Consider the following 25,817-nt stretch of genomic DNA (forward strand, 5'->3'; position numbering starts at 1 on the left):
CCAACGAGAACATGTCACGATACAAGGTTCGGGGGGGTCTTTCAGCTCGCAGTTACACATCGTCGTGAGTAAACTTCTGCAAGGCGGGTCGCAGCCCCGACTCATGTTGCACTCGTGGTGTTGGCGGTGAACGCCTCAGCCGGCGCATGAGACCCTGGGCACCACCGACATCATCCGTCGTCACACAGACAAAGAGCATGAGCTTTGCTTCTGCCATGCGCCCGAGACAAGGCTCCAGCCTCAGCGCAGTGCAGCAAGGAGCGTTATTGCATGCCCACACTCACTGCAAGAACAATGCGCCTCGTAATGCGTGAGTATTGTACACTCGTCATAGCCTGTGGCCTCAAGTCCCTCGCCCCGCCCTACACACCCCGTGGTACATCGCACTACCGCCTGGCGCATCGTCCCCATCACATGAAGCCTCAAACCCGTTCACGAGATTTGCCCCCCGCTGCTCCAAGCGCGACGATTCGCTCGTATTGCGGGAATAACGGGCACTGGCTGCGATCCTGAAGCTTGGCCTAGCGCAATGGCGGGGTACTTCCAGTGATGCTGCCAGTGATGCACGAAAAATGCCCGCGATCAGCAACTTCGCAGTGTTTTGCCACCATGAGGCGCGACAACGGGGCTGGCTGACTGTGCTCACCGGCAAAATGGAAGGGCCGGCAGTTGGCGCGTTGTGGGTTGTGGATGGCGATTGGACGCCAGACCTGGTGACTGGAAAGTTGCGCGGGACTTGGACAGGAGATGAGGATCAACATACATTTCGCTGCGCTTAGTGATGTTTTTGGGAATGTTTGGATGATCGAATATGTCAAGCTCGAGTCTCCCCGCAAATTCGTCCTTACTCAAAAATCAGCATGATCATGGAAGCCTTGCTAAGCGCAGGGATTCGATGGGGCAGGGAGACATATTTGACGATTTGGAGACGTCTGCAATAATAATGTAAGCACAGTTCAGCACGGTTTGTACGCATAAATGCATGCAGTCCGCGTGTTGAGAAATTACGATGCCATTCTCCATGACGTGACGTCTGTTCTGGAAGCTTTCGACGCCGTGCGCTTGATCTCAGGACTTCCAGAACACCACCCACAGCGGCCCAAGATCTCCATCCCCATCCAGCCGCGTGAGTAGACCTTTCTCCATGATTCGCCGTGCCTCGAGCTTCACGGCCCCCTTGGGCCACGCGCCGCCGATCGCACCATCATCGGCTGAAACACCTCACCAATCGGCACTCCGTACCTGGCGATGTCCCCATCTTAGTCATCTCGTGCCGGTGTAACACCACCTCGAACCCTGCATGTCGCCCAGACGATCACAGACCGGAGAACTGCGACTTCGGGGTTAGAGCAGGCAGTGTTTCCCGCCGGTGCGTCACCTCGGGGAAAGTGGCTCGAACAGGTGCGTGATAGGTCGGACTTTGGGAGCTCCACCCCTGGCATAGCTTCGCTGGCAGGACTCTGAGCTTCGGGCGATCTTAACGCAGGGCCTGCGAGACATGTGTTTGTTGTTGTGGCGAGTGACGGGTGCAAGATCCCAGTTCCGCACGTCAAGTGGATCGTCGAGTGGGCAAGAAAGGTTGAGTTTAAAGGTGTGCTTGTCCCCCCAGGTTTGGAGTACACAAAACGTGGAAACACATTCTTGAGTTGCTCAAGTAACGCTTTAACCTCTTTGTATACCTTAATCCACAGAGCTGGATGATCTTACCACAAGTTGTCATCTAAGTAGTAACACTAAACCGTCGATATGGTCGCACGTTGGACAACAGCTCTGGCCGTTGGCCTACTCACCATAGGCTCAAACGCCTCCCCATTGTGAGTGATTTCGCCTCGTACTCTCCAGAAAGCAAGCTAATACCAGACCAGAGAAACAGAGAAGCTGTCAAAGCGCGCGCCACCATTCAACTACAATGGCGAAAAGGTTCGTGGCGTAAACACAGGCGGCTGGTTCGTTCTCGAGCCCTGGATCACACCCAGCATCTTCGAAGGCAACGATGCAAAGGATGAGTGGACCTTCACAGAAATTCTGGGCAAGGATGCCGCAAAGTCGAGACTCCAAGATCACTGGAACTCCTGGATCACGCAGGACGACTTCAACCAAATGGCGGCCGCAGGGCTCAACCACGTGCGTATCCCAATCGGGTACTGGAGCGTAATCGCTCGCGACGGTGACCCATACGTCCAAGGAGCGTACGACAAGCTCGGCGAGGCGCTTGATTGGGCGAGTGGTGCTGGCTTGAGTGTCATGATCGATCTACACGGTGGTAAGTGCCAAAAAACAATCACACTCTCGATGCTGTTCCTAACAATCCATAGCTCCTGAGTCGCAGAACGGCTTCGACAACTCCGGCAAGTACGGCAACGTCGGCTGGACCCAAGGCGGCTCCGTCGACCACACCATCCGCGTGCTCAACAAGATCCGCGATGACTACGCCTCGCATCCCGCGGTCTCCTCCATCCAGCTACTCAACGAGCCGCTCGGCCCCAACCTCGACATGAACACTGTGCGCCAGTTCTACATGGATGGCTGGGGCAACCTCAAGGACTCCAACGTCGCGGTCGCCTTCCACGACGCCTTCCAGGGCGTGACCTCGTGGGGCGACTGGGGCGCCGGCATGTGGAACCTGCTGCTTGACACTCACCACTACGAGGTCTTCACGCTGGACGCTGTCGCCATGAGCATTGATGATCACATCAAGACGGCGTGCGGGTTCGGCAACCAGATGGCGAGTACGGGCAAGTGGACCGTCAGTGGCGAATGGACGGGCGGTATCACCGACTGCGCCAAGTGGCTGAATGGCAAGGACAAGGGCGCGCGCTACGACGGGTCGTTTGGCGGCGGCTCCAGGATCGGTGACTGTGCTGGCAAGTCGACCGGCACTGTTGCTGGGTTGTCCGAGGCGGATAAGACGAATGTTGGGCGCTTCATTGAAGCGCAACTCGACGCCTATGAGAAGGCTACGTAAGTCCTACACCGGTAACCCCCCTGGCGATGGGTACTGACAACGCTTAGTGGTTGGATCTTCTGGACATGGAAGACCGAGGGTGCGCCCGAGTGGGACATGCAAGACCTGCTTGCGAACGGCATCTTCCCTCAGCCGTTGACAGCGCGAAAGTGTAAGTGTTTCCCCACACGCTGCCTGAGGCAGTGCTTCGAGCACGATACTGATGTTACCTTAGACCCTGGCCAGTGCGGCTGAGCACGTTCGCATTGTCTGTTGGACGAACCAAAACGTTCTTGTCGGTAGACTGTTTCACTCGCTCCACGCAAAACTCCACCTTCGCCAAACATGCTCGATTTGAGTAATGATGTCACGAAATATGTTTCGAAGATACCCCAATCCCGATCGCTTGCTGCACATGGCTTCTTGGGAAGTCTTGGTCTTGGACCCTGGCACGTGGTGGAATTGTGTAGGTTACATAGGTAGCATTAGACGGTCGTCAGCTGTATATGCAGTGACGTACGCAGTCATAAAAACAACAAGATATGATAACAAACCTCGTCCGAAATACGCTGCGAACCGTGAACTGTGATGACTGTAATCCCCTCGTACTCGCATCGCAATTCCATCGGTGATAAGCAGGAAGATTTGCTCGCAGCGACCAACGGCTTTCTTGCGACGCCGCGTCCCTCCCGGCCTCAAATCTGAACATCCTTGGACGCCGCACCACTGTTCATTTACCAGCACTAGGCGGGCCGAACAGCACACAATGCCAAACTACCGCAGTGCCACCTTCTAGACCAGGCAGGATGCGCTTCCTGGCTGATATTCGCGCGTGTAACACTTTGCTGAGGTAGCAAATGGGTCCCCTTTTCGTGCGGCACGCCTCGTTGCCTGGAAACAACAGCTCAATTGACTGCGCTTAGACCGGTTCTGTCTTGAGGCGCGAGCTCCCTCCGAGGCTAAGCATAAGTCCCACCGTGCCGCGGATCTGGAGAAGAAGTCGTATCCTGCGACATCGCAATCTGAGCGCCACGTTCATCCTCGAAGGCGGCGCATCGCAACAGCGCTTCGCATTCTTTTCAGCGCTGCGGATTTCCAGCCGCTGTGAGCGCGAAGAGTCATCCGTCACGCGAGACACGGGCTGGCATTCAGCGGCGTTCGGTTTTCAGGCGGCCTTCTCCTGCCGCAAGCAAATTACGGCCAGGAATAGAAGATGTGGGCGTGAAGCGACCAAGCACATGTGCCAATTATCTGCGCAGAACCCCTGACGCCAGCACTATTTCAGGCCTAGCGTAGGCACCGGTCAGGGCGCGTGCGGGCTGGTAGCCAGGAACCCTAGAGCTGACCCACTAATAATGCTGGGCCGCTGCAATTTAGATTCAATCCAATGGCACTAGTGCCAAAGCCCGGGACCGGTCAGTGAATCAATATAGACTCGCTGCGCCCGTCAGACTCCTTCCTGCTTTCGTCAACATACCAGTCCACGAACTTGAGGAATTTGTCCCCTGCCGCTCTTTAAAGCACCAGTCACTCTCTAAACACCCCCCCTCCAAACCAGTACTCTCACTACCTTAATCGTCGCTTCACACACGTTAATAAAATAATACCGACAACATGTTCACCAAGGCCTCCATCATCGCTGTCCTCTCCAGCATGGCTGCTGCGCAGCTCCACGCCCCCGTTGGCGAGCCCGCTGGCAACCCCATCACTCGTCCTTTGATCGAGGTAAGCATTTATGTGAGGGATATGTGAAACAGTCACTGATTCAAAACTCAGGTTGTCCCTGCCTGCAAGGCCTTCACCATCACCTGGCAGCCAACCACCACCAACACCATCTCCCTGCTGTTGCTCCGTGGTCCTTCCACCAACGTGGTCCCCATCCAGACTCTCGCTGAGGGCATCAACAACTCCGGCTCCTTCCTGTGGACCCCCGCCTCCACCCTCGAGGCCGACTCCTCCCGCTACGGACTCCAGCTGATCGACGACGTCACCGGCCAGTACCAGTACTCCACCCAGTTCGGTATCTCCAAGGACGACTGCGCCGTTGTTGTCTCCTCCAGCTCCGCCGCGCCCGTCGTCCCCTCCAGCTCGGCTGCGCCCGTTGTGCCCTCCAGCTCCGCCGCCCCGGTTGCGCCCTCCAGCACCCCCGCCGGCTACCCCGTCGCCTCCTCCAGCGCCGCCGGCTACCCCGTTGCCCCCACCACCGTCAAGACCTCCGTAGCCCCCTACCCCACCACCGTCAAGACCGTTGCTCCCTCCGCCAGCGCCCCCGGCTACAACGGCACCATCGTAAACCCCACCGGCTCGCTCCGCCCCTCTGCCACTGGCGCCGCCAACGGCACCTCGAGCGCGCTCCTGCCCGAGTCCACCGGCGCTGCTGCGTCGATCAAGGCCGGTCTCGGCCTTGTCGGTGCCGCCGCCTTCGCTGCGCTCATGCTGTAGAGTCCTCTCCCTCCATTCAAGACCGCGCTTCCAGACAAAATTTGCAAGGTGTAATAGGGATGTCGATAATGCCATGATGTGCTGCGTTCGGTTTGCGTTCCTTTTCTTCGATACTCCTGGTGTTTATTAGGGTATATACCATTTACTTTGTTTCCGTTCCCCCGGTGGCTGGGGGCTGTAGATACAGTAGTAAATGCCATGTGCGCTGCGTGCTCGAAAAGTTAAATCTGGTGTCTCTTCACTGTGTGATGGTTGTCTCCCTGCTCGTCTGTCTGCCTGGCGATCATCGTGCCTGTCGATCGTGCCTGGCGATCTTGCACACTTCGTCGCATCCAAACATTGTGCGGTCGCACACGCTGGACCCTGGCTACAGACCCTGCTCAGAGGACCCTGTCGTCGTCATTGTTTGTGTCCCCAATCCGCATGCCACAGCGTCGCCCGCGACAACGGGCACTGCTGCATTCCCGCCCCGTTTACGCCGTTTACGGTTCCACGGATTCGGCATGCGCGACCACGCGCCGGTCCCTGCGTGCCGCAAGCGTACCAACGGTGTGCGAGGCGCGCTTTGTGCTTCTGGAATGGCGAGGAAGCAGTCGCCAGGTCTAACAATAAACACTGCCAAGCATAGGTGCAATGTGTGCGCTGCTGCGTTGAGTTGTGCACTGGGGTCTTTAACGGGCTGGTGGTGTTTTTTGTCGGTGGAGGTCTCGTGCGCAAGCAGGTTGTACCGGCGCATTTGGTGCTTGCGAGGGCTTGCGTCATGCGGTTCCTGCAACGCGAATAGACGGATTCCATGGTTGCTTTGCATTCTGTCTGAGATTGCATGAAGTGTCTAGTCCTTGCAATGCGCTTGTTGCATGGACTACCGACAGAACACACAGTACCTAGGTCTTCGAGTAGGCCAGCCAGCTCATTGTAGGGTATATATGATCGGTTGGTCTAAGAGAGCGCGCAAGTAGTTTACAGTAGTGCTGGTGTAGAGGATACAGTGCAGTGTAGTGCAGTGCAGTGCAGTGCAGTGCAGTAGCCACTGCACGACCTTTCGCGAGTTTGGGGCTGCTATGCAAGGACTATTGTTCTGACCGAGCCAGATCCTCACGTTGATGTGATTGCACCATCATCATTTGACAGTCTTGGGTTCAACTGTGTGTCATGCGCCGCTCCTTCAGAGCTTCTGGATGTGTGGCGGTGTCGTGGCGGACTACGGATATGAGCCCTGGGCTTCGCCGTCAACGCGACGTAAGTCCACAACGCTTACTGGTAATGGAGTCTACACCACGATCGCTGACATGAAATCGAGCTCCTTCAGATGCCGCGAACTATGTCAATGGCCTGCATTCCTCCTACGGTGCTGCGAGAGTGCTGCGAGGGTGCTGCCAGGGTGCTGCTAGGCAGTGGGTGTTGGAAGTAATCAGTTGACTGAGTTACGAAGGACCCGTACTAGGTAACATGATAAACACGCTGGTAGGCAGTTGACACCTACTGAATGATCCACGAGGCACCTTCTCTCCAGCAGTGAGCAGAGTGGTTAAAAGTACCTAAAGATACCTCGTGCGAAGCGGAAATGGATTCTCGCCACTGCAACACAATCACAACTCAGCCTCGCGATAAATGACAAGTATGTTCTAGTTACTATCCAAAGAAATAATTGAGTCATCATCAATGCGCGCACGAGACGCGCTGAATTCGAGGGTGGGCGATTCGTCCGTCGGCGTTAAGGAGCTTTGACGTTTTCTGGCGCTTTCCACGATCCGAGACGTCATATATTCTCGCGCCTGCGCTTCCGAGCCACCTCCATCACACCCAACCACAACCATGGCGTTCCTCTTACGGCGGCCCTTCGCCATTCCAGCGACCATCAAACAGTCCGTATCCAGAACATCACAGCTCTCGGTGCGCGGCTTCCACAACACGCCACTTAAGCAGCATCCCCAATTCTTCAAGTCCAAGGCACCCACTCTAACCACCGCCACCAATGTCTCCAAATTCCAGTCGACCTTCCGCCGCTCGTACCAGCAGGCTTCCATCAACAACCCCCTCGCGCAGGGCGATGCGCGCCAGCGCCTCCTCTACGGCGCCGGCATCTTCGGTGCGACGCTGCTCGGTATCAACCTGATCTTCAACCGCGAGACACGCGAGGATGGCGGCATGCCGCCCTTTGAGCGCGCCTACCTCAACGACACATTTCTGCACACTGGTCTCGGCATTGGTATTATTGGCGTTGCTGCCCGCGCCATGCACATGAACGGCTGGTCTTTCAGGCTCATGTCCGCCAACCCGTGGCTGGTCATGGGCGTCGGTCTTGCTGCCAGCATCGGCACCATGTACGGCACCATGGCCACCAGCCCGCAAAAGTAAGTCCGTCTAATTCAATCCCACATTTCAGTAGCTAACAGCCCCAGCTACGTCCAGAAGTACGCGCTCTGGTCCGCTTTCAACGTGACCCAGGCTGCCCTCCTCGCCCCGCTCTTCTTTATGCATCCCGCTATTCTCGCCCGTGCCGGTCTCTACACTGCCGGTCTGATGGGCTCGCTCGCCTTCGTCGGCGCCACCGCCAAGACAGACAAGTACATGTACCTCGGCGGCCCGCTGCTGGCTGGTGTCGCCATCGTCGCCCTGTCCGGCCTCGCCCCCATGGTCATCCCCGCCACCGCCGCCCGCACTCTGATGTGGAGCGAGAACATCTGGCTGTACGGCGGCCTCGCGGTCTTCGGTGGCTTCACCCTGTACGATGTCCAGAAGATTCTGCACCACGCGCGCCTGGCGGAGCAGGGCCTTATGCCCAAGGACCCGGTCAACGAGTCGATCCACCTCGAGCTGGATTTCATCAACATCTTTGTCAGGATGGTTCAGATTCTGGCCATGCAGCAGCGCAGGAAGTAAACAGGTGTGGAGTGAGTGGCGCATAGACGCAGCACTGTAGTATAGGTCGTTACGTGCACGACGATTGCACAGCGTCTTGGGACGCGTTGAGGCAGCTTATCAGTAGCCAGAATGTACAATATTCTTTTCAAAAACTGTAAATGATCACACTACTTTTTCAACTGCCTCGTCGATTAGTCTGCAACTGGAAGCATTTCCTTTCGAAAGCGTGGTATTCGTTAGCCTTGGACCTTAGAAATGCTTGTTTTCGTGATAGGTGTGAGCTTTCGCAGCAATCCACCCGACTCGTCGCTCCGACATGTGATACTGTAACTTCATTGGCGTGACCTGTATCGTTCAGGCAATGCACTGCTTCCGCATTGTCTTGCCTGAGTTAGCCTTTGTTGCAACTCCTCGACCGCGGCAGATCGACAGACGATACGACCAGCAAGCGAGCGTCGCGTCTCCACGCGCTCGGTTCGACCCGCCGTTACGAGCGCAACAGACACACCCACGTTACTAGTCTACCCCGAGCGCAGACGGCGAGACTGCGTCAAATTATGCATCGTACAACCGCCCGAGACAAGCATTGCGCCGCTGCAATCAAGCCTCGTCAGCTCGGCTCTTAGTCCAGGATGGCCGGAGGGTGACGACGCCAGCCTCGTCATCTCGCACGGCAACGCGCCGCTGATCCTCCACTCCCACGCAGGCAGCATGTCTCGACGCCAGCGCCGCGCGCTCTCCGTGTAATATATTTTTGATTCAATCGATATCAAGCGCCCCGTTCCCTCCTCAGCGATAACCCAACAACCCACACGACATTGCCCGCGACCGCAAATGCACCCCCCCTAACACCACCACCGCCCACCCACCATGCATCTCTCCTACCTCTCCCTCGCCCTCGTCGCCCTCCTCCCCACCGCCCTCACCCTCGCTGTCCCTCTCCAGCCCCGCTCCGCCCCTTACTCCTCCCTCCTCGGCCTCACCACCACCTCCCGCGACACCTCAACAACCGACCCCCGGCACCCAACCAAGTACTTCCACGAATCGACCTCGCACCCGCACTACGACGGCCGCTTCACCACCACGCTCTTGCCGCGGGCGACACGCCTCTTCCACATGAAACTGCTCCTGCGCGCGTACACAGCCGCCATGGAGCGCGCGGGCGTGCGCACGTGGGCGATGCACGGCAGCCTGCTCGCGTGGTGGTGGAGCGGGACCCTGTTTCCGTGGGACAGCGACTTGGATTTCTGCGTCACGGAGGAAGGCGGGCGCGAGCTGGGGGCCTGGTGGAATATGAGCGTTGTGGCTGTCGGGGCGGGGGAGCTGGGGCTCGATGTGTCGCCGTCGGGCCACGCTGCGAGTGGCGGGAGAGATGCAGCGGGAGGGCGGCGCGCGGCTACAGTGGGCGCGGTGGAGTTGATACAGCAGCCGCCCGATCTGCAGCCCGGCGTCTGGGACAAGGTGGTCGCCGAGGGCAAGAAATACCTGCTCGAAGTCAATCCGCACGCTTTCTCGCCCGCGCCCAATGACCGCTACAACGCCATCGACGCGCGCTGGATCGACACCGCGACGGGTCTGTTCATCGACATCACCATTGTGCACCGCGTGCCGCCGTCGAAACCTGTGTTCTCCGTGGAGGAGCCGGAGGAGCAGATGTACACCAAAGATACCCACCTCTACACCACCGCTTCGCTGTTCCCGCTGCGCCGCGCCCGCTTCGAAGGCGTCGATGTCTGGGTCCCGTATGCGTACGAACAGGTCCTGATCGAGGAGTACGGGCCCCGGGCGCTGGTGGAGACGGGATTTGACGGTTGGGTTTTCGAGGGGGGGAGGTGGGTCCAGGGCGCTGAGAGTGGGGCTGTGGGGGGACGAGGAGGAGGGGGAGAGGGGACTGTCAAAGGGGGGTTTGAGAGGCCGGAGAGGACGGACAGCGAGGCGCGGGAGAGGGGGCGGGTGGATAACGGGGGCGCGGAGGTGTATCAGCCGCGCCCGGGGCGGGCGGGGGATGTGCATGTTGTGCCCGGGGTGTCATGATGCGGACGCGAACACGCGGACAAGTGTTGTGCGAAGAACGAGTGTAAGAATAGGAGTCGAGGGGTGTGTGGGGACGAACACAGCCTCGTCTAAGAGCATCTATCTACCCACGCCGACCTGCGAATGCAACGACAAACGACAAACTCCACGCAATGCCCAGCCTCATACCTCATACCTCATAAGAACACGCTTACCCGCTGCGTCCCACAGCGCCCTACACGACAAACTTCTCGCCCACGTTCTCCTCCACCTCGACGGTCGTCGTAACCCGAATATCCCCCTTGTGCAACCGCACCCCCGACCCCGACGGCGGGATCCCCATCTCCTCATCGCCCGCGCGCTCGGGGACCCCATACTTCCCACAGTCCCTCAGAATCGTCTCTTCGCTCGCATTGTCACTCGCGAGCTTCACCGACGTACGCATGCCGCCGCCCTGGCCGGAGAACACGCGGCTGCTGCTCCCCTTGCCGTCGCCCGTCTTGCGATACGCCGCCATGGGGTACGAGCGCGTCTTGAACCCGCTGCCCGTGGCGCCGGAGTTGCCGCTCGAGTCGCCGCGCGAGCCGTACGCGAGACGCACGTACAGCGGGCGCAGCACGGGGATGCAGGCGCAGATGATGGTCAGGCAGATCTCGGAGGAGGACCACAGGAGCATGGGAGAGGTGTCGTGGACGTAGTTCTCTTTGTTCGCGAGCGAGCGCAGCTCCACGGTGCGCACGACGCTGCATGCGCCGGCGAAGACACCTAGACTGAGCCCGCACGCAATGGTTATCTTTTCCTTGCGCTTCATGTTTAGGCCCATGACGACGGGCCAGGGGAGGATGGCCAGGACGAAGTCCATGCTGGCGGACCAGGCTGGGGGGTATTAGTATATTGACCTTATATTCAGGGGGGGGGGGGGGGGGGGGACGTACCGCCCATGGATAGGCCAACATCAGTGAAGTTTATGGGGCAGTGGCCGCCGGGGATGGTGGGATCCCAGAGGTAGGCGACGGGTTTGCATTGGACGAAGAGGAGCGTGGTGGTGATAGTGCTGAAGATTGCTGTGCTAACTATCACGCTCCAGAGGAGGGCGATGTGCCACCGTCGCAGCACAATTCTCAGCAGGAATAGAGCGACCGCGGCTTTGGACACAGCAATGCCCATCTAGCAGTGTCAGGCACAAGAGATGGACATATACGGGTAGATGGCTTACAATGCATATCCCCTGGCCAATGGCTTCCCAGAAGATGGCTTTCGAGTTGTCGAGTCCAAGGCGTACGATATCGTCCGTCTTCTTGCCAACCCCATAGCTGATACCTACTGACGTTGTCGCAATGAATGCAATAAACGTCACCTAATGGAGTCAGTCAATACCGTGTGTCAAGACAAAAGCAGAACGTGGCACTCACCAGATTCACTGTCATCACGAGGTCGTCCCAGCCTAGACTCCTTATGATAAAGTAGCGAGTATACAGCCGCAGCACGATGAAAATAGACGAGATGATGACCTGAAACCACATCACTCCGTTGAGGATCGGTCCGTAGTCTTCTGGCTTCGCCATCACGATGGGGTTGGACAGCGTCCGAAGAAGCAAAAAAAGGTGCACCTGGTCCAAGACAGACCCGTACAGCAGTAGCGCTGTCTCTGACTGATAGAGACGGGCCGGGTGCTTTGTCGAGGACTGGTGGCTTGTGTGGGCCAGGAGATCGTAAAGATGAGTGTTGATATACTGAAAGGAAGGGACGAAAGGAATGGGGGAACGGACGTGGAGTGTTTCAAGAGCACAGTCAAATGATCTACATCATGGCAGATCCTTGGGCCGACTTGACAGCACTGCACCTGAGTATCTCCAACGAGCTGCCTAGCAGACCTGAAGAAACTAGTGTGGCGGATACAACCGCTGCAATTCGCTCGGTTCACGCATTTGCAAGGGATATCCATAAGCGACACGAATCAATAACAGTTGCGCTCCCCCTAGTTGTTTGCGCCAATGCAAAAAGCTCGCAGGCGATGCTCAGGTGCAGTAGCATGCCTCCATCATCTCGACGACCCAAAGCGGCAGCCGCCCTGGAGGCCGACGGACGCTAGGAAGATCGTCACCGTCTTCGTGTAGAGCGGGTAGATGCGCTCCCTAACTCGAAACGATATAGAAGAAGACGTATTGGTCATCCAGACCGTGATAGGATAGCCTCACGTCCGCAGACGCCACGCGACGGGGCTGCATGGTGCTATTTTCCCTACACGGAGCAAGCCTCGAAGAAGCAAGTTGCCGCTGACAGCCCCTGACATGGTGCAGGCTGCTTCGATGTAATGCATTCGAGATGTGATGGCGTGCATAGCCCCGAAGACTGCGTCCACGCGACAGCATTGCAAGTTGATCGAAACTCGCACTTCCATTCCATATCAGGGTCTTTGGCGGAGACAAAGCACGGTAGTAGTTTGCAGCTCGTTCAATGGCCGTGGGGCTGTCTGTGCCTTGACTAACACAATGGGTCCAAACGGTTTGATGGGGTTCCGTGTTTCTTGGTCGTTTACGACATGCGGAGGAGCGCGCAACGGTCTCCACCACGATTGAATCCTCATCCTTCGAACCCATAATTTGGGACGAGAGGTCCTCGCTACGGTAGATATTTGGCGCGCAAATTTGCTCGTATAACAGCTCTCATTCGCTCAAGCATCCACATCTGTCGACAGAATAGTCAATGGTTTCACATACCACTCGGTACCCAATCACGAAGACGTGGTTAAGCGGCTGCACGGTAGCGGCTCACATGTTCCCCGAGGGGTTGTTGGATTGTGGGTCCAAGGCTGATATCGCCAACCTGGACGACGTTCTGGACAGTGAGGTGCAGTGGCGTGAGGATGGGCATAAATATGGATCTGTATTTGCGACATTGCCGTATTGGTTGACCACATTGTCGGTACATTACGGCACGCGTGGGCTGCGAGATTCGTCATTGAGAACTGCCCGTGTGGATATGTTGATGAAGGACGCTGCAGATGCTAAGCAAGAACGGGGTCCTTGCCCGTGACGCGATCTAAGCGAGCCATTCGGGGCCCCTTCACCCGCCGCCCCGATCCTTCCTTCCCCACCATCTGCCGTCTTCGGTAGTGTAACACCAAGGGCGCTCGAGTTCAGGAGAGACCGCACGCTCACCGCAAAATCGCCTGCAGATGCTGTGCCACCACACCCTGCGCGTGGTGAGCGTTGTAGTGCGTCCACGTTGTCCGCGGCGCGGATGGGAACTCTTCGATTGTAAGAAGACTCGGCCGGATCTTCAACCGTCTCTCCTACGCTAGCGCCTTCCCCCGAGATGGTCAACAGCGAGCCAACCCAAATGGGAGAAACTGGGAATGGTGGGATTGCTGCCGCTCAGCGAGACGAAGTCGCGGAAAGTTGTGATCTGAGATGCACTGAGCAATGCCTAGATCCGGCAACTGCTACATATATCTCAACGTCTGTATCACCACAATGTAAGGAATGGACGCAATTCATCTGAGACAGAATGCTTAAGTCCCTTTACGTTCTGCCCTCAACCTCAGAAGAAATTTGCACGTCGGGCTAGAGGGGATGAATAGGACCGAGACCGCTCTATGATGCATGTGGAGGGCAAGTCAAGATGCTCGGTATTGGGGCGCGAACAATAGGATTCGCTATGGGCTGCATTCATTGGCGCCGTACTGTCACCCTGGTACCTTACATGGTTCCTTGCCGTCCGATCTGCAGGGCCTTACTGTTGTGACATCCCACGCGAGCGGTTGTCGTTTATACAGGTCACTTCTGCCCCTCACTCGTCACTCAATCCCTTCAACATTCTCGTCGCATACACAAGCATGGCACTGACATCTTTACTGCTTAAGGCGCTGGGTCTCGCGGCAATCGTATTGGCCATACAGTATGTTACTGCATATCTGAGGTCACCGCTGAAGAGGATCCCTGGTCCGTTCCTGGCCAAGTTCTCAAACGTATGGCGCTTCTGTAATCATTACGGGCAGACGCATATCGAGACGCAGAAAGCATTGCATCACAAGTATGGTGACGTGGTCCGCCTCGGTCCGAATACTGTCAGTGTTGCAGACGCAAGTCTGCTCAAAACTATCTACTCCACTCGAGGCACGTTCTTGAAGGTATGTGATATCTTGGACATGGTGCATAGTGATATGCTGATCATTATATAGAGCGGTTTCTACTCTAGTACGGTTTCAAATGATAAAAACAACCACTCACCTGCTAACACCTCGCAGTAAACGATGCTCTTCAAAATGGTCATCTCCTACAGAACTTGTTCAGCACACGCAACAATGAGTTTCACGCTAAAGGGCTTAGACCCGTTCAGAAACTGTACAACTATCAGAGTGCTTTACAGCTCGAGCCGCTGATGGACGATGACCTTCGTACCTTCGGGAACGAGCTCGAGCGTAGGTTCATGCGTGGTGAGAACAAAGGTAAAACATGTGACATTGGCGACTGGATCTCGTACTTTGCTTGGGACTTCCTCGGGGACATGACCTGGAGTAAGCGCATGGGCTTCATGGAGCAGGGTAAAGATATTGGCGGTATGTTGCAGACTGCCGAAAACGTCATGAGGTACTTCTCTGTAGTAAGTCATCAGTGAACTGTAGATGATGCAGCCATTAACAAACAACAGGTCGGGCAAGTCCCAGCGCTTGACAAGTTGCTCGGCAAGAACCCCTATCTGACCAAGCTCTACAAGTTCGACGATGTCGGCGTTGCCGCAGGCTTCGCAGTAGAACGCTTCATGGAGCGCATGCAAAACCTCGGCGACTTCAAAGACAAAAAAGACTTCGTGAACGGCTTCCTGGCCGCGAAAAAAGAACGCCCCGACCTCGTCAGCGACAACGAAGTCATCGGCTACATGGTGCTCAACATCCTCGGCGGCGCAGACACCCTCTCCATCTGTACAAAAGCCATCTTCTACCACCTCCTCAAGTCGCCCGCCGCCAAAGCAAAGCTCGTGCAGGAACTCCACAGCGCCTGTCTGCCCAGCCCGGCGCCCTACCAGGCCCTCGAGAAACTTCCGTATCTGGAGGCCTGCATCAAGGAGGGCCTCCGCATCCACCCCGTCGTCGGCCACATCCTCGAGCGCGTTGTCCCTGCAACAGGCATGACGCTGCCAGATGGCACTATTCTGCCCCCGGGCACGATTGTGGGCGCTAATCCGTGGATCATGCACACCGACAAGCGGATCTTCGGCGACGACGCCGAGCAGTACCGTCCCGAGCGATGGCTCCAGGGCGAGACTGAGAGCGCAGACGCGTACTCGGCCCGCCTGAAGATGATGAAGGATGCTGACTTGGCGTTTGGCGGTGGCAACCGTGTTTGCTTAGGACGTCCGCTCGCGATGGTCGAGCTGAACAAGGTGTTGGGCTTTGTGTTTGGGAATTATAATGTAAGTCTGCCTTTGCACTGTCATGTTTGTCCGCAGGGCTTTGCTAACGAGTGTTGCAGATTGAGCTTGAGGATCAGACCAAGGAGTGGGATTTGAACAAGCAGTGGTTTGTCTGGCCGCATGACATCAAGGTCAAGATGAGTCCGTTTGAGAAGGCGTAGGTGTTGGAGAAGGGGTGTGTGAGATGAAGACGAGTTCCGGCAGATGATTGATAATGACGCTACATATCGGTAATATTGGATAGTCTCGGCATGCGACAGGTATGAGTTCATGCATTTATGATTGATTACTACATATCATTACTACATACGGTCATTATTACATAGCCATGCTACCGGTCCAATGCTCAACCCAATCCATCTACGTTCCCATCACCGTCAGACAAGCCTACAAAGCCCACGCAGCGACACCTAAGACCATCGCCATCACCTCGGGTACCATGGTCGCAACAGCCGCAGCACCAGTGAATTGAGACAAGCTGCTGGTGCGGGACGCGCTGCCGCTCGCACTCCTGGTCGCACTTCCAGACGCACCTCCGGACGCAGACGCACCGCCAGACGCAGACGCACTGGACCTCATACTCGCCGACGAGGCGGTCATGGTAGAGTTACCCGCGCTCGACGACGCAAGAAAGCCGTTGCAAAGCCCGTTGTTGCACGAGTTGTACGCGCACTGCGAGTTGGACGTGCACGCCGCATTGAAGTTACCGCACCTGGCAATCAGCCCGGCGTTGCTGGCCCAGCACTGCACGCCAGCTACGCACTGGCTGGGGGTCACATAGGGGTTGCACTCAGCGCCGAGCGCGAGGGAGCCGGGCGCCGCGGTGACGGTGGACGAGGGCGCCGGCATGAAGCCGCCGGTGGGGGTGCTTGTGATGGAGGGCGTGGCCGGAGCGGACGAGGACGACAGGAAGCCGTTGCAGAGGCCCTGCTGCAGGTTACATGTGTTGAAGGCGCATTGCTGGTCGCTGGTGCAGGCGGCCTGGAAGTTGCCGCAGCGGGGCTGCAGCATTGAGTTTGTTGCGTAGCATTGCGAGCCCAGCGCGCACATGGTGCCGCCGGGGACGCAGTCTCCGCCGACGGGAACTACGGCGCCGATGGGAGCCTGGCTGGCGGAGATGGTAACTGAGCTGCCGTAGCTGGTTGAGAAGGCGGAGTTTTGTGCTGAGATAATGGGGGCGACTGTTGCCAGCACTGTGAAGATGGTGTACTGCATCTTGATTGATGTGGACAGGATGTTAAGTGATGAGGAAAGAGTGTATTGTGAGGTACGACTAAAGATGGCTGTGAATAGCGCACCGAGAAATCTTTGGATGGAGAGTGATGATGCCCAAGAAAAAGCGTGCACCACAGTAGTCTCTTATACTCACTCGGAGGCTCGTACTTCTTCGTGTTTATGAGGCAAATCATGGCTAGCTGATGGGTTCAGCCCTTTAGCGCTGTAACCAATAGTTACCCGCCTCCGAATGGCCGACGCCAGCTTTCACGATGTCAACGTTAGGTTCTGGTTCCGCTGCTTCGAAAAGTGGGTGGTTGGCGCGGTGACAATGCAGCTGCGTGCGGGGTCAAAGCTGGGACGCAAAAGTTACAGGTACCAGTCCCAACCACTCTTTGGCACACAGAGAAGCTGAAAGCTGAAAACGGTTTCTGTGTACGTTATTGTTATTCTTAGAACAATTTCTGGGGAAGTGGGTTAGTGTGGCGCAGCACGAGGGAATGATCGACGTTGCGCCGCAGGTCCGTTTTCCTCATGATTGCGTCGCTTTCGTTTTGTTCCAGAACAATTCGAGCTTTATAGGGACGAGGGCAGCTGAGACGCTTCCGGGTGCCTCCCTGACTGTCGCGACCGAAGGGAGGCGTTGCGCGCGATCGAGGGAAATGGAGATGGCGGGAGGCAGGTTTACGCTGCACGGACTGTCAATTGCCTGGACACGAGCAACACACCCTAAGTGTCACGGCTTGAGGTACTACGCCAGACGAGGCCTGGGTGGCAACACTATTGGTGTAGCAGCCACAACCAACGCAGCTAGATGCTGCAGATCAGCTCGCCTTTGATCTGGTGTTGATGCGGCAACCAGTCCCTGCGCTACTCGGAAAGATCCGACTGGGACAGCTGAATTCGGGGCCACGGCGCTGGTAAGTACAGCTGTTGGACGATACGCCACATTGCCTCCTCTAGTTAAGCATTCGCTTCAGCCGTCAAGCGTGAACGCCAATTGGGCCAAGCCGCGGTCAATGTTCCGTTCGAAGATGACAGGAAGTGTGGCTACCACAGATGCGAATGAGTGCAGTAGCAGAACCCAGGCCGCGGTGAGAAGCAATTCGGCCCCCAGCATGCTTTTCAGACGACATGTTGAAGTTCAAGCAGCTGAAACCTATCAAGCATTGGTGATCGACGCTATTAGCGGTTGTGTGACCGATCCAAGGCACGCTGCGCGAGCATGCACTGCTCCCGAGAGACCCACTGAGCGTCTCTAACGTCTTGCTTAAACAAGAGCCTCGCATGACTCTCATTTCGCTACAAGGTGAGCCTGCTTGCTTCGAAATCGAATGGTACTACGAGAGCCTCGAAATTTGCTGACGTACAGCGGCATGCCGTGTTTATGCTTTTAGATGGAGGCTGGGGTCTGTTGTTTGGGAGGACGGCCGTAGAGGTTGGGCGTACAATACGGGACTTCGTCGCTCGCGAAGGTCGTTGGCCTTCTTGATCATCAGCCAAGCTCACAGTACTTTTTCTCAATACAATTACGACGTCAGGTATGGAGACCGCCCCTGTGATAGCTTTTGCGTTTTGCGACGAAGTTCGGGTGTCGAAGGTGAGCCATTCGGATGCTTCAGTTGCGGTACCCCAGCTCGAAAGCCTGCGGTGATTCGAGTTACATTTCGAACCTTAATAGGCTTCCATTCACCAACGCTCTGGCTTCTGAATCTATACCAAAAGCCTTGTCTGTGGGAACTTGATGATGATCGATGCAAATTTGGGCCGTCGTATGGAAGAAATTTGAATCGAGAGTGTGTGGACGTGACGATGGATAGCCCGCATGCTCAAATGTAAGGCGCAATATGGCGCCATACAGATGTAACAACACGCGTGAAAGCGGCAGCAAACGACTGAAAGGACTGGAATGAGCTTGACATCATAGAAATCGAATGTGAATTCTGACTGGGCCTCGCTCATCTCGCTGCTTTGAAAATCCTTGTACGTGAAACAACTGTGCATTGTCGAGGTTCTGCTTTCGTGTGTAACCTACAAATCTAGAGTAAAGTTCCACGCGCCATGGCTGCGAGCGTGAGAGACACTCAAGGTGCCTTGCATCATAGCGTGGAGCTCAGGTCAGACTCTCCTTGTACGTGTACGATACTCGATATCTTCCTAATCCTGTCTACAACGGCCAGGAGCATAATCTTGTTGCGAGAGAAAGACGACAGCGAGTGGTTCGATGCTGCACGACAGCTTTCGTTCCTGTGCTCGCGTGCAACGTAGTTGTCCGGCCGGTCGGAGCGAGGAGGACATTTCATTTTATCCGCACTGGCGTATCTTTACTGGGCACGTTGATACCAACGCTAGCAATGTAAGCATGGTTGTATCATTGGAAATACCTTAAGCGTGTGTAAAAACTTTTAAGTGTTTGTCGGCGACGTGGAAGACTCAATTCGCGTTGAGGATTTCCTTGCTGGTCGATGAGTAAATCCATGGATATTCCCGTCGACCCAGGGCTGCTGCAATTATAACTTCAAATCCATACAACCATCCAGTTCTTGCATTGAAGAAAAGAGTGGATGTGGTAGCGTTGCAATAGCGCAGAAAGTGCCGAGTGTAAGAACACAACTAGCGCCGCCGCCTACCGATATCCGAAAGTTTACTCGATGTAATCGAGCAAGCCATGCACCTATCAGTACTCCTTCACTCCTTCGAGCGTTTACCCGCTTCCTTGCCTGTCGTAGCCGCGATCTAGACAGCGTTGTGAAGAAATTTTCAACGCATGCTGCCCGAAAGGATCGTGCCCTGTTGCAGAATGCTACGCCACCCTGCAATTGCACAGCAGTTTCTGTGGAAATCGGCGTCCAGCGAACGTGTGGGCCCTTCTTCGTGCAAATTTGTTGTGAGCCGCCGTACCAATGGAGACTCGTCTTCCGCGGCTGGCTCGCACAGCTATTGGCTACACAGGCCGGGAAGCTATCGTACGCCAATCAATCTCGAGATATCAACGTGCTGATAACGAACCTTCTGTCGCATCTGGTTCTCCAGGGGATTTCGGTAGATGTAACTGGCAGCAGCCAGAGAGGATTTAGCGATGAGCTCATTGTAATGGTCAGCCGCCTGAAGCCTAGTGCTGCGGAGTAGGTGATGTGCATGATCATGTGCGTACCCAGATCTCCGCGCCTCGTGCAGAATACCGCCTAAAGGCATACGACCCTGCACGGCCGCACGTCGCTGGTGCACGATCTATTGCGTATATAGGACCCTGAACCTTCTCGTGCCGCAGTGTCCAAACCTTCTTTCTTGGTTTTGCTTCAATTCATCCATTGCGACCGCAGAGCAAGCACAATTGCGGTGCAGCCGACGTAATCCCGCAACAGTACCGAGGAACTCCAGGCAGCGCTGGTGAGCACGCGCGCAGGGTAGTACATTTTGCGTAACAGTGTGCTTGCTTCTCGAAAGTCACCTTTTAATCCTGCTCTGGCAGAAGACGAAGAGACAAACCGCCCGTCATGTCTCTTTCCGAACGCCTCACAACGATGGAGGAGTACCAGCCGTGGAGTGCACCCGGCAGCCGCGAATCGTCGCGCAACCGTAAGATGTCGTTCAATCCAGTCGGAACGTGGACCGAGGCTGCAGGAGAGGTGCAGCCTGTAGGAGCATTTGAAGTACCGAAGTGGAAAAGATATCGTGAGTACCGAAATATGTACACGACGAGTGGAGCTGACTACATGGTGCAGTGCAGGTATGCTTGGCTTGCATTTACTGCCTGTTCGCGGCTGGGGTTGTATTTGGCTTTGCAGCAATCAAGCCAGTGCTACTAGAAGAGGGCGTGTACAGAGACAGATGCTCTGAGCAAGAGCTGAAGGACGATGTACGAGTGTGCTACGAGCAGGAGCTGAGGTTTGTACACGCAGACTCGAGGGAAGGCACGACCCACTGACCAATTGGCAGGCTCAACCTGATGTTCACCATCGCCGCCGTCTCCACGAACGTCGTCGCACTCCCTGTCGGCACAATACTGGACCGCTATGGACCTCGAGTGTCCGGGATAATTGGAGCGATTTCGATCACGATAGGATCGGTGCTGTTCGCCTTTGCAGCGCAGCTTCCTTTCGATGCGTACATTCCTGGATATTTGTTCCTGGCCCTCGGCGGACCATTCGTGTTCATCTCGTCTTTCCAGCTCAGCAACACATTCCCGCAGTACTCGGGATTGATTCTGGCTCTCCTCACTGGTGCATTCGACACTTCGAGCGCTATCTTCCTATTCTACCGCTTGATGTACCAAGCCACCGACGGTGCCTTCACACCCAAGAAATTCTTCCTTGTATATCTGATAGTCCCTGCGTACATCCTGCTGGTGCAGATCTTCTTCATGCCCTCCACCTCCTACAAGACGGTCGGTGAGTTGGTCAACGAAGTAGAAGAGAGCAACAGCGTGCACGACTCAGATGACGAGATCGAGGACCAGACCACGGTTCGGGGCCTGCAGGACGCCCGCCGCGCACACAGAGACAGCATCGCCAGCGAGATCACCGCTCTGCTGGGCACAAAAGATGGCGCGGACCAGGCGAAGGAGGAAGAGACGAAACGCAACAAGTCAGGTGTCTGGGGAGCGCTGCATGGACGCACTGCGGTAGAGCAGATCAAGACGCCGTGGTTCATCTTCATCACGCTTTTCACCGTTCTGCAGATGACGAGGATCAACTACTTCGTCGCAACTATCCGCTCGCAGTACACCTACATCTTCCACGACTACTCCAAGGCAGTCGAGATCAACAACTTCTTCGACGTTGCACTGCCCGTGGGCGGCATCATCTCGATTCCGTTCATCGGCATCATCCTGGATAACACCAGCACCACCTTTACCTTGTCACTGTTGGTTACCATCGCGACTTCAATCGGTGTCCTCGGTGTGATCCCTGAGACCTGGGCTGCGTACGGGAACATCATCTTGTTCGTGCTCTACCGACCTCTCTACTACACAGCAGTCTCGTAAGTGCTAGACAACCATTCTCGAGCAACTTCTAACATCTCACAGCGACTACTCAGCCAAGGTGTTCGGATTCGCCACGTTCGGCAAGGTCTACGGACTGATCATCTGCTCGGCCGGCCTCCTCAACTTCTCGCAATCTGCGCTCGACGCTGCGACCCATAAAGTGTTCAAGAACGACCCAGTGCCAATCAATGTCATTCTCTTGGGTCTCGCACTGCTTGTTGGCATCTGTCTTGTTGCTTTTGTGTACAGCAAGAGCCACAAGATTATGAGGGAGAATATCGAAGAGGAGGCCGAGGAAGCCAGCGAGAGGCTGATGCCTGGTGGCAGCATTGGCGCGCAAGACTACGGCGCTGTCAATGCAAATGGAGAGGAGGAAGAGAGGAGGGGTCGTAAGATGTAAGGCAGATGAAAAGTTTGGTTGATTACGAGCAGAGATGGACCTTCCCTTCACGACTGATGCTTTTTCCATTGTAGCGCTTCCGAGTCACGTTGGGCGTTTGGGTTGCACAGCGAGGCGTTCGGTTGGCCTTACGGTGTTATCTCCTTCTGGGCTTGGACTTCTTGCAGATCAGCGTGGAGTCTGCCTTGTGTTTCTTTGGCATCTCCTAGTCTTCCTATACACCGTGCTCTTGTACATGGCATAACTGTACATACCAGGTAAACAAAACGTCTATTATCACTACCAAACTGCCAATAGAGAACATGAAGTGGTTGTGACACAAGACCATCACATGTCGGAAGCATCGCGCTGACAAGGTGATACTGCCATGGGGGTACGACGCACGTGTCGATCTTGGCGGAGTATCCAAGACGGAGTGTCGGCGGATTCTTCTTGACCTTTCGACACGCAGGCGCACGACAGCACAGTACCCCGAGTCCACCATGGAGCCGCTCGCATCCGACCCTTTGCGCCTCAAATCCCAGGCGCAACATGTGAGATAGCCCGCAATGCGCGGCGCCACGCCTTGCCCTCAGGCACAACCACCACTCGAAATAGCCACACCTCAGCACACCAGCCGCAACGCACCCACCGAAGGAGGAACGCCCGGCAGCAATTAACAGCAATCCCACGCATGATTCTCGCAATTTCTGCACGCCGCCGAATCACAGCGCGGAAATTTCCTTATCGATGTTTCACTCCACGCGGCGACCCACTGTAGCGCTGCTGAAACAGGGGCGCGCCACCACGTCAACGCGCCAACGCGCATCCCATCAACGGCGCACGCGGGAACGCACCACAGGTGCGATGCGCAGAGCGGCTGTGCAGCGTGGGCCGCTGGCGGGCGTGGCATGAACGGGTCTGGCCCACTTGGACTAGCTGACGATGGGAGGCAGAGAAGTGGAGGCTCCTTGTCTTCGCGTCACTGTTACAATCTTTTCGTTCTGCTGGTTGTTGGGCAGAGGTCTTCCTTCTTTGCTGCTTGGACTTTTTTCGGACGTTTCTGTCCATGACATTCATTTCGTGACTTGACGTCTTCGTTCTTTTGACTTGCGAGTCGATTCCGCTCTTTTGTGAAGTGCTTGATTGTGCTTGATTCACTTCCGTCTTTTCTATCAACGACAGCAGATTCCAAGTAGAACTTCGGCCATCATGCGTCTCCCTTCGAATCTCGTTCCGTTGGTGTCCATCTTCTTCCCGGACTCGCCGTTGTTGCCGTCCAACTCTACACAGTTTGCGTTGGAGTCGGGTTCAGCGACACTATCAGCGACACTATCAGCGACACTATCAGCGACCCTACGAGCATCAGTCTCAACAAAACTTTCAACAACGCTCTCAGCGACCCCGTCAGCAAAGTCCTCGGCGATACCAACAACAATCTCAGTCGAACCCTCACTCACATCCACAACCCCCTCCGCCACCCCCTCCGCAACCGCACCCGCCGTCCCCGCCGCCAAACTCCTCCTCAGCAGCGCGGGCGCCTACGCCTCGTCCCTGCGCGCCACGTACCCGGACCCCGGCCTCGCCCTCTTCGCCGAGCCCATCTGGTGGTGGCAATCCGGCTCCGGCGTCGACGCCCTGCTGACCTACACCGCGACCACGGGCGACACGCAGTACGCATCCCTCCTCTCCAGCACGCTCATCACCGAAGCCACGCCCGCCAACGACTTCATGACCGTGCACGCCACCGGCAACGACGATCAGGCGTGGTGGGCGCTCGCCGCGCTGACCGCCGCGGAAACCGGTCTCGCGCCCGCGGGTCCCGTGCCGTGGGCCACGCTCGCCCAGAATGTGTTTGACCTGCAGACCACCCGCTGGGACAACGACAAGTGCGGCGGCGGCATGAAGTGGAAGGTGCTCGAGGGCGACGGCACGGACGGGTGGCACTACAAGTCGACGATCGCGAACGGGCTGTTTTTCCAGCTCGCCGCGCGGCTGGCGCTGCACACCAACGACGCCAACATCACCGCCTGGGCCGCCAAGAGCTACGACTGGACCGTGTCCGTTGGGTTGATATCGCCCGACTTCGACGTCTACGACGGCACCGACGACGCCAAGGGCCCCAACGGCTGCGTCGACGTCAACCACAACATGTGGAGCTACAACGTCGGCGTGTTCATGTACGGGGCGGCTGTGATGGCGCGCCTGACGGGCGAAGAAGTGTGGCTGGAGCGCACGCGGGGCTTCATCGCAAGCGCGGCGCGCAACTTTGTCAATGCCGAGACAGGGGAGCTGTGGGAGGCGCGGTGCGAGGGCGACGGCAGCTGCGACTCGGATCAGGTCAGTTTCAAGGGCACGCTGGCGCGCTGGCTGGGGGCGACGGCGGAGATGGTGCCGCAGCTGCGGGACAGCGTGGTAGAGATTGTGGGCGGGGCGAGTAGTATGGCGACGGCGGGGACGGCGGAGGGGTTGGGCGCGATTGCGGCGTTCAATCAGCTCGAGATGGCGAGTGCTGGGCTGCGGGTGCAGGGGTACGGGGGCAAGGAGGGGACGATTGGGGCGCGGCGGGTGCGCGGTGTTGCTGGGAGAGTGAAGTGGGAGAGGTGAAGTGGTGTTGGTGCGGGCATGGAAGCGCCCGAGGCCGAGTGGTAATCATAGATCTGCATACAATACCCCAGCCTAGAGTTGTCGTCGTTTCGCCCTGCAGAAGTGTGTATGAATCCGGCACCACGCGTTACGACAAACGTTCTCCCTTGCACCCAGTCTCACCATCCATGCACCAAGTATCTGCAGCGCACGACTCCGCCGCGGCTGGCTGGCGAGCTTCACCGCAGCTCGCAGTGCGCCTTCCCTCCCCGGCACCCCTCACCCCTCAAACTCCCCCCTCCCCCCCACATCCCCCTCATTGACAGCCCCATACGCATCCTCAAAACTCGCCACCTCAACCTCCCACCCCTCGTCCGCCGCGCCGCCCTCCCACCGATACGCCAACACCGCATTATCGCGCAGTCCCGCGCCCTTGGGGCAGTCTGACGGTTTCGAATTAACTTTCGCCTTGCCCTTCCCCTTTCCGTTTTTCGGCTGCACCTCGCTGTCCGACTCGAGCGTGGTCGCGTCAAGTGAGTCGTCGACTTCCCACTCGCCCAGCACGAAGCCGCGCGAGGCGTCGAGCGGGTCGACGGGGCGGCCGAGTTGGAGCGCTTCTGCGGAGGGAGGGAGCGCGGATGCCGGGCTGCTGAGGTCGTCGGAGGCGGTTTCTGTGAGTGCGTCGTAGAGAGCGGTTTTTATGGCGCTGAAGGGCAGGAGCGGGTCGATGTGCAGGAAGAGCGTTGTGCGGGCGTGTTTGAGGCGCAGGGTCCAGGTTTGCGGTGTTGGGGTCGTCATTTTGCGTTGTCGTGGGGGGTTGTGGTGAAGGATTGTGGAGGGTGGAGGATTCGGAAAGTGGCAGGTGGAGTGGGGATGTTGGTGTCGGGTTCGCGGGGTGGGGAGACGCGTTGCGGGAGCGCGTGGGCATGTGATCTTGGCAAAGTGCTGATGGGTGCGGAGCTAAGCTGAGC

At 56.8% G+C, this 25,817-nt stretch overlaps 10 protein-coding genes across 10 annotated transcripts; 7 read left to right on the top strand and 3 right to left on the bottom strand.

Annotated features, from left to right (window-relative positions):
* Positions 1–1,594: 1,594 nt before the first annotated feature.
* C7974DRAFT_127789 (glycoside hydrolase superfamily) lies at positions 1,595–3,512 on the top strand. Its single transcript, XM_046135299.1, has 5 exons — positions 1,595–1,814; positions 1,866–2,263; positions 2,316–2,961; positions 3,013–3,116; positions 3,180–3,512. Exons 1-5 carry the CDS (start codon positions 1,747–1,749, stop codon positions 3,197–3,199), a joined length of 1,236 nt encoding a protein of 411 aa, XP_046000268.1. The 5' UTR covers positions 1,595–1,746; the 3' UTR covers positions 3,200–3,512.
* Positions 3,513–4,413: 901 nt separating this feature from the next.
* C7974DRAFT_388090 (Ser-Thr-rich glycosyl-phosphatidyl-inositol-anchored membrane family-domain-containing protein) lies at positions 4,414–5,612 on the top strand. Its single transcript, XM_046141249.1, has 2 exons — positions 4,414–4,669; positions 4,721–5,612. Exons 1-2 carry the CDS (start codon positions 4,559–4,561, stop codon positions 5,384–5,386), a joined length of 777 nt encoding a protein of 258 aa, XP_046000269.1. The 5' UTR covers positions 4,414–4,558; the 3' UTR covers positions 5,387–5,612.
* Positions 5,613–7,138: 1,526 nt separating this feature from the next.
* C7974DRAFT_421832 (inhibitor of apoptosis-promoting Bax1-domain-containing protein) lies at positions 7,139–8,513 on the top strand. The gene is made up of 2 exons (XM_046144311.1): positions 7,139–7,740; positions 7,789–8,513. Exons 1-2 carry the CDS (start codon positions 7,202–7,204, stop codon positions 8,267–8,269), a joined length of 1,020 nt encoding a protein of 339 aa, XP_046000270.1. The 5' UTR covers positions 7,139–7,201; the 3' UTR covers positions 8,270–8,513.
* A 433-nt stretch (positions 8,514–8,946) lies between these two features.
* C7974DRAFT_127837 (uncharacterized protein) lies at positions 8,947–10,392 on the top strand. Its single transcript, XM_046135301.1, has one exon. It carries the CDS (start codon positions 9,122–9,124, stop codon positions 10,283–10,285), a length of 1,164 nt encoding a protein of 387 aa, XP_046000271.1. The 5' UTR covers positions 8,947–9,121; the 3' UTR covers positions 10,286–10,392.
* Positions 10,393–11,944, bottom strand: C7974DRAFT_127860 (uncharacterized protein). Its single transcript, XM_046135302.1, has 4 exons — positions 11,677–11,944; positions 11,481–11,621; positions 11,200–11,431; positions 10,393–11,140 (listed from the first exon to the last, which is right to left on the bottom strand). The coding sequence occupies exons 1-4, from the start codon at positions 11,827–11,829 to the stop codon at positions 10,500–10,502; spliced, it is 1,167 nt and encodes a 388-aa protein (XP_046000272.1). The 5' UTR covers positions 11,830–11,944; the 3' UTR covers positions 10,393–10,499.
* A 2,158-nt stretch (positions 11,945–14,102) lies between these two features.
* On the top strand, positions 14,103–16,004 carry C7974DRAFT_330384 (cytochrome P450; the record flags this gene model as incomplete). Its single annotated transcript, XM_046139080.1, has 4 exons — positions 14,103–14,400; positions 14,514–14,869; positions 14,918–15,679; positions 15,739–16,004. The coding sequence occupies 4 exons, from the start codon at positions 14,103–14,105 to the stop codon at positions 15,838–15,840; spliced, it is 1,518 nt and encodes a 505-aa protein (XP_046000273.1). The 3' UTR covers positions 15,841–16,004.
* Positions 16,005–16,981, bottom strand: C7974DRAFT_388100 (uncharacterized protein). The gene has a single exon (XM_046141250.1). It carries the CDS (start codon positions 16,892–16,894, stop codon positions 16,067–16,069), a length of 828 nt encoding a protein of 275 aa, XP_046000274.1. The 5' UTR covers positions 16,895–16,981; the 3' UTR covers positions 16,005–16,066.
* Positions 16,982–20,087: 3,106 nt separating this feature from the next.
* C7974DRAFT_388106 (major facilitator superfamily domain-containing protein) lies at positions 20,088–22,563 on the top strand. The gene is made up of 4 exons (XM_046141251.1): positions 20,088–20,569; positions 20,620–20,782; positions 20,834–21,877; positions 21,924–22,563. Exons 1-4 carry the CDS (start codon positions 20,392–20,394, stop codon positions 22,279–22,281), a joined length of 1,743 nt encoding a protein of 580 aa, XP_046000275.1. The 5' UTR covers positions 20,088–20,391; the 3' UTR covers positions 22,282–22,563.
* A 760-nt stretch (positions 22,564–23,323) lies between these two features.
* Positions 23,324–24,903, top strand: C7974DRAFT_127979 (glycosyl hydrolase family 76-domain-containing protein). Its single transcript, XM_046135303.1, has one exon. The coding sequence runs from the start codon at positions 23,473–23,475 to the stop codon at positions 24,865–24,867; it is 1,395 nt and encodes a 464-aa protein (XP_046000276.1). The 5' UTR covers positions 23,324–23,472; the 3' UTR covers positions 24,868–24,903.
* Positions 24,904–25,125: 222 nt separating this feature from the next.
* On the bottom strand, positions 25,126–25,735 carry C7974DRAFT_461489 (uncharacterized protein; the record flags this gene model as incomplete). The annotated part of the gene is made up of 1 exon (XM_046146170.1): positions 25,126–25,735. Exon 1 carries the CDS (start codon positions 25,642–25,644, stop codon positions 25,126–25,128), a length of 519 nt encoding a protein of 172 aa, XP_046000277.1. The 5' UTR covers positions 25,645–25,735.
* Positions 25,736–25,817: the final 82 nt, after the last annotated feature.

The sequence above is a fragment of the Boeremia exigua genome (genome assembly GCF_020726555.1).
Source record: "Boeremia exigua strain MPI-SDFR-AT-0100 chromosome Unknown C7974scaffold_3, whole genome shotgun sequence".
In the NCBI taxonomy this organism is placed as follows: Eukaryota; Fungi; Ascomycota; class Dothideomycetes; order Pleosporales; family Didymellaceae; genus Boeremia; species Boeremia exigua.